The 6,736-nt window shown below is 35.1% G+C and overlaps 1 protein-coding gene across 1 annotated transcript; it reads right to left on the reverse strand.

The window, feature by feature from the left end:
• Nucleotides 1-1,149: 1,149 nt before the first annotated feature.
• LOC145017311 (uncharacterized) lies at nucleotides 1,150-2,901 on the reverse strand. Its single transcript, XM_078975361.1, has one exon. The coding sequence runs from the start codon at nucleotides 2,756-2,758 to the stop codon at nucleotides 1,268-1,270; it is 1,491 nt and encodes a 496-aa protein (XP_078831487.1). The 5' UTR covers nucleotides 2,759-2,901; the 3' UTR covers nucleotides 1,150-1,267.
• Nucleotides 2,902-6,736: the final 3,835 nt, after the last annotated feature.

Here is a 6,736-nt window from a genome sequence, read left to right on the forward strand (position 1 = left end):
TATATAATATATCTGATTAGAAATTAAGTTAATAAATAATGATGTGTCAATTTTTTTTTTAATAATGGCATAAATCAACCTATGATCTAACAAAAGTTCAGTTAAAAAATTCGATTCTGTTTAAAAGTCATATCTTTTCCAAAAGCACCTTTTACACCAACTTGTTTCATTAGTTTCGTTGATGCTTCTTTTAAGAGGGTATTTTAGTATTTTCTTAATGATTTAAATCAAGTTTACGAGATTAAACAATAGCAAATTAGCAAATCCCGCCACCGTCAACGGCACGCCTCCACCCCTACGTTATTTTTCTTTCCATTTCATGATTAACTAAACTTTGTAACCTTTTTACATTATAATATAGTATCAACTTTTTAAATTGAAGACAACCATATATTCTATTTTTTTTACATATATTTATAGTAGTCACCTACAATAATAGCATATTTAATTAACTCGATTCACTAAAAGTTAAATATCACAATTAAATATGTATAATCGAAAGAGATTTAAAATACAATTTAATAGGCTTAAGAGATTTAAAATACAAAATGGACCCCAATGATTGGCATCAACAACATTCCAATTCCATCAAGAAGTTATTTAACCTCATCCAATAATTCATATATCACGTTACATCATCCTTATTTGTCTATAATTATTTGTTCTTACTCATTTTGGTTATTTCTTAATAAATCTATTCATATACCTACAACAATTATAATATATTTTTAACATATGATTTAATAAAGATAGATTAACAAAAATAACCTAATTTCTTAATGGTTTAGCAAAAAAGTAGCCAATAATTATTGTTTATACAAAAATTATTGTTTATAAAGGTTCCTAGCTTGTGAACGTGAAAATTAGATTGAATTTTTTTTCTGAACTTTAAATATAGTGAGCTAATTGCCTCGAAGCTATTTTTTCTAAATAAACCCTAAAATTTTGGCTATTTTGACTAAAACATTAAAAACTTAGGCCATTTTATTTGATAAAAGTTAATTTCGATACAATCTGATCAAAACGATAGATTGCGCAATTAAAATCGGTTCGATTGGAAGTCAAAAGGCGCAGGCACAGGAATTAGTTGGACCATGAGCAATTAAAGCGAAAGGAGCAAATTTACTGACTGCAACTGAAACGACATCGTTAGCTGGGGAACTTTTAAGTATTTTTATTATATTAAAAACAATTAATTACAAAAATGCTATAGGTTCTGGTGGAACTCTGTAAAAACAAAAATAAAAATCTAAGTAAATACTATACGCTAAAAAGGTTGTACCTTTCCACACTCGCTGTAAACGGAAGCCTCTATAGAATACGAACAAATATGATTCGTAACATCAATATCTATATTGTTATTTCCACGACTTACAACTGTGTTATTTGCTATTGACACTCCACTGAGTGAACTCGACTCCGGTATTGACTCGGCCGAGTCAACCAGGTGAATGCTTTTCTGGAGAAACTCGTTTGTGGCGAGTCGACTCAAAAGCAAGGACTCGGTAATAGGAGTTTTCTTCTTGTTGTGAAGCTGCTGTGTTGTTGCTCTGACGATCTCCGTCAGCATTGCGGCGGAGAAACGCCGCACGCCCCGTGCTCCACCCATTATGACGGCCGGATTGATGGTTTTCTCGTGGGCTTTGTCGGAGATTTTGTGATTGTGTTTGGTGGGTGTTGGAGTTGGGGTTGGGGTTGATGACAAGTAAACTGACTCGGGAGTCCGGTTCCTGACTCGGACGAGTGGGTCTCCGAGAAGTAAAACCTCCTTGACGTCAACTAACATCACGTGCTTGAAGTTCCGACGAAGGCGCCCTAAGATCATGGGGTACGACGCCCACCTTCTTAGACTCATCGGGACGTGATCGAGAAACCCGGATAACGAGTTTTCCGGGTCGAGCTCACCGACACCAAAACCCACCAGTGATCCATAACTCATTCGAGTCAACTCAGTCCCACCACCATTGCTGGAATTCAAATTAGAATTGCTCTTGATTTTCCGACCCCAGATTGGTTCTCCTTTTTCCGAATCCTTCTTCCCAGATTTCACGAACTGGGTCACGTCGAAACTCGCCGGAAACTCCGATAAGTTGCTCCCATTATTCAATTCTGCTTTATACCGACGAATCAGTTTCAGAAACAGCTTATTTTCTTCTCGAATAACACTATCTAAAGAATCCGGTGTGGTAACTGAAGGGAAGATGAAGAGAAGGTCTGATTTCGTGTGTAAACCAGACCTGTGAAATGCTCGTAAGAAAGTTTTGAGTTCTGTGAATGTCACAGACTCCGTAACGTGACAGAGAACCAGGTCATTCATGTGACTGGTACCTCGTGAATAGAGAGTACCTAGTCTTTGTAAAGCGTGTGAATCAGAGGTAGGATTTTTTGAAGAATGGGTTTGGGAGAGATGCCGGCGATAGTGATGAGAGGATCTGATGAGGTTGTTATTGGGTTCAAAAGTGGAGAGGGTGAAGAGGAGGAGAGTGAGGAAGATGAGGAGAGCACAGATGGAGATAGTGGATTGAGCTTTGGCGAGGATATGAGTGGAATTTGTGCGTTTGAGGAGGGCGTTAATGGTGGGAGATTTGAATGGTGATGAAGAATTGAAATCCTGATGTTGATGATGATCATGGTGTTCTTGAGGGAAGAACACCAAGAAGAAGCCCATTCCCCAACCTTCACCGGCACCACCAGCGGCAGGAGGAAGACCGCTGCCGCCGAAACTAGCTCTCTTGGTGAGCTTGGCCGTGAATCCCATTGTAGATTGTGGGATTTGTAAGAGTTGGTGTTAACTTAGAAAGGGATTGCTTTTGCAAACACCCTGTGTATGTATGTGTTTGTGTTGAACTTGTCTATTTCTGTCTCCCTTTCTCTATCACTCTCTTAAATGCACGAGCAGACAAAAACAGGGTGATACCCGTGGCAAAAATGTCTGATTTATTTGTGGTCTAAAGTTGTAAAAATATAAATATTCAATCATTAAAAAAAAAAAAAAAAAAAAAAAACGTTTTAAAGTAAATGACATTAATTTTGAATACAATTTATGATAAAAAAAATATTAAAAAACAGATAAATTTACCAATACATAAAACTATATAATTATATTAAAAGAAGGTTCTCAATTCAATAGTTCTTGCTGTTGATTGGACCAATTTTTTTTTTCTTTTAAAAAGTGGTTTCCACGTGCTATATCTTGACCGTTTCACGTTGGCATCGTCATCCCATCGGTTCATCGTTTTCTGCCCACGTCTCCATTCATCGCTTCGTCTGCTTTTTCACCATCCGATTGATATCTTCTGCTTCGTTCTTTCATACGCGTTCTTCCAAATCGACCCACAAATGTTATGTGGGTTTCCATCTGCTTAAATTCATTCTCTCATCTCCTTCAACCTCTCAGTCGCATATTCTTTCCAACCCACCCATGAAAACCCACCGTCGTAAGGTCCCGTTTATGTTGATGCTTGACAATGCCTCTCCAAAACCATCTACGCTCCTCCAAACGACTGCTCACTCAGTTATTGTGAGGATGGCCCAATTTCTAAATGGCAGCAACGAATCAGAAGGGAAAAGGAGGTGGTGAGGTTGGGATAAAACCGAGCAGCACAGGGAACCAACATAACTGTCAGTGTGCGATTGAGGTAAGTAATTGTTCAATAGATGTGAAATTGATGGTCTATTTTGCCATACTGTGGAGTTTTGATCATGCCTACAACATGTTTGATGTTCCGTTTTAACTAATAAGGCTTCATTTTTGCCATATGTAAGTAGGTTTTTCTGATTTTCATTGCTATGGGATTTGTTGAAGACAAACCTGGTAGATCGGTGAGAAGTATTGTGTGAGTCAAGAAATCGATCGGACTACAAAAAACAACATAAACACCAATATAGATAAAGGAGATTGACCAACGTGCTTCCTTACTTCGAAACTATGTGTATTTCTACCATTATATCTATGTTTCATCTTCTTTTTTTGGTTTCAGATATATGTTCCAACAAATCCTCATGTAGTAGAACCGTTGCCTCAAACTATTGTTGTTACAGAGACTGATTATTGTTTGAGAAGATTATGGGGTGCACCCTCAGAGGTGTATAATATATTTATTAATTATTATATGTTTTACTTTAGCTATTAAGTTTTGTTTATTATTAGAAGGTGTTGAAAATTTCAGTATTTAAAGAAGAAGCCCTAATGACGGATTAACTTGGGAATTGACTAAAAGAAGAGGCGATAAACAGGTTCACAAGTACATTGCCTTTTTTTATATATTTTATATCTTTGATTGCGAATATGGTCTAATAGCAAGAGATTTATGTTTGGGTAATGAGTAACCCATTTAACAAAGTAAACATATTATTTAGTGTGATTTTTTTATGTAGGAATATGTGTACATGGTGTGTAGTAGACTACTTCAAAGACAAAAAGGTTTGTCCATACTCTATACACTGATTATTATGTAATTTTTGAAAAAAGCTTTTTAAAGCCCTTATGATTTACTTGAAAGTGTTTACGATGTTTAAAGAATAAGAATTGTATTATTATTAAATGTGGATTTGTTATTTTTTATGGAACAGAGAAGGAGAATGCACCAAGAACTGTAACATATGAATGGAAAAATACTTAAGAGAGGGACATTGGCCATTTCCACGAGATAAACTTATGCAATGATATGCTAACATCTTAACCCATCCAAGGACCGTAAGTTCCATCTGAATATTATTTATTATTTTGTGACAAAAAATTCTTTTATGTTACATTTAATCGATTTATATTTATATTGCAGCCTGTGGTGTTTTATGACCATTTTTATGATTTTCGGATCCATGGTGTGATAATGGAGCTAATTGAGGCTAGGGAACGACTAATGTGTAAAGGGTCAACAAGTTTATTGCTTTTGGATGAGATTGCCTATAAGGCGTTCGGTGAAATTTCCCACCCAACTAAGGTATTCATTCAACTTCACATTATATTACTGGATTATATTCGCTTGATCATTAATTCACTTCGGTTATGCTTAACAGGATCACCATTTGGAATTTTGAGCAATATCACTTTGTTTTGCAGTTATTAACAAATGAAGGACATATCCATTGTGGGTATTGAAACTCCCAACTACTTTCTGCCCCTCTATTTCTAGAAATTGGAGAATCTTGGTGAGGTATAAGTCCTTTTCTCATAGAAAATTTTTATGTTTTATTTTCATATTAATGCCTTATTAGTGTATAGGTGAGTCTGTAGTTGGCTGAATTTATGACATGTGCTAATAGGAAAGAAATTGCTACAAACACTTTGTTAGCTTAAAAATCTGCTTAGGTGAGTGATATTAGTAATTACTATTTGTTTTCTATACTCTGAAACTTGAAATATTTTCTATTGCTTAGTTTATTAACAGACATTCTACACTGAACTATGTGTGTGTATATGTGTTTTCTATATATTTCATTTGATCATTCTTTAAATTATACAATATTTTTAGTTTCTTAAATATGGAAATGACCAATAAAATGATTCACATGTTAAATTTAGGTTCCATTACTCCTCTTATATATAATAACTCTTTTTCAATTTTCTTTGAGGTTTACCTTAGAAGGATTGGATATCAGTTCTATGAAGAAAGCATACGTTAGTCAATCAATCCCAGACTCTGTTCACCAAAATCACATCTGTGAGGGAGTTCCACGACACCTTTTACTTTAGAGATTTTTTTTAATATAAAGTTTTTTGAAGTTAAACTCTGTGGTTTTGATGCTTATTTCTTGCAAGTTTGCAGAAGAAAAAAAACAAAACCTGGATTTGAGGTAACATGTATCTACCTGTATCTGTAACTGTATGTTTTACAACTAAACACTTTCTAACCCCCGCAAAGGAGTGGTCCTTCCCTAGTTTACTTAAATTATATAAAAATAAATAAAATATAAAAGATTAATCAATGCAAAGACAAAACTGCAAATTTGGTCCTTGTGGTTTGCAAAAATCTTTGGATGAGGTCCAAAAAGTTTCCAGCTTGCACAAAATGTACAAAGTCAAGTTTTTTCTAGGTTTTTGGTCCTAAACTTAATAATTTTTTTATAGTTTTGGTCCATGGAGCACTTGAATTGACTGTTTTGCCCTTTAAATTTATTTTTTTGTGTTTTTTATATTTTTCTTTTATAAATATTAATGCGAAAAAAAGAATTAAGTTGGCTAACCCCATATCTCTCTCTTTTTATCTCTCTCTCTCTCTCACCCTCTCTCTCTCTCACTCTCTCTCCCCACCGAAGCCATCTCCCTTCTCTTTCTTCCTCCTCCTCCCCCCTCTCTCTATCTCTCTCTCTCTCTCTCTTAAAATGAAATACCATGGTTGGACTTGTGTGCTTCTTTCTTGCCTGAAAATAAAAACAAATCCACATAAACCAAACACATCCGTATATTTTAATGTGTAAAATCTCTCTCTCTCTCTCTCTCTCTCTCTCTCTCTCTCTTTCACGCACACACAATCTGAAAGATAAATCCCAAATCCATAAAATTGGTTACCCATATTAACATGACACTATTTTCTTCCCTCAATCTCTTTCTCATCTTTTCATCACAGTTAACAAAAAGAATGCCGATTCTCAAACAAAGGAAGAATCCCAACTATTAATGTCACACATCTGAGCATTTTAATCCAAATTTTTGATAAATGGCTTTTGGTTCTTCATTCATTTTCCTTCTCCTTCATCTCCATAGCAACTACAGATTTCTGAGCATTTTAATCTA

Source organism: Lactuca saligna, chromosome 9 (genome assembly GCF_052625555.1).
Source record: "Lactuca saligna cultivar CGN05327 chromosome 9, ASM5262555v1, whole genome shotgun sequence".
Taxonomy (NCBI): Eukaryota; Viridiplantae; Streptophyta; class Magnoliopsida; order Asterales; family Asteraceae; genus Lactuca; species Lactuca saligna.

Excerpts from the sequence above, each read along its gene's own strand:
- LOC145017311 (XM_078975361.1), bottom strand. The coding sequence starts at position 2,758 with ATGGGATTCACGGCCAAGCTCACCAAGAGAGCTAGTTTCGGCGGCAGC.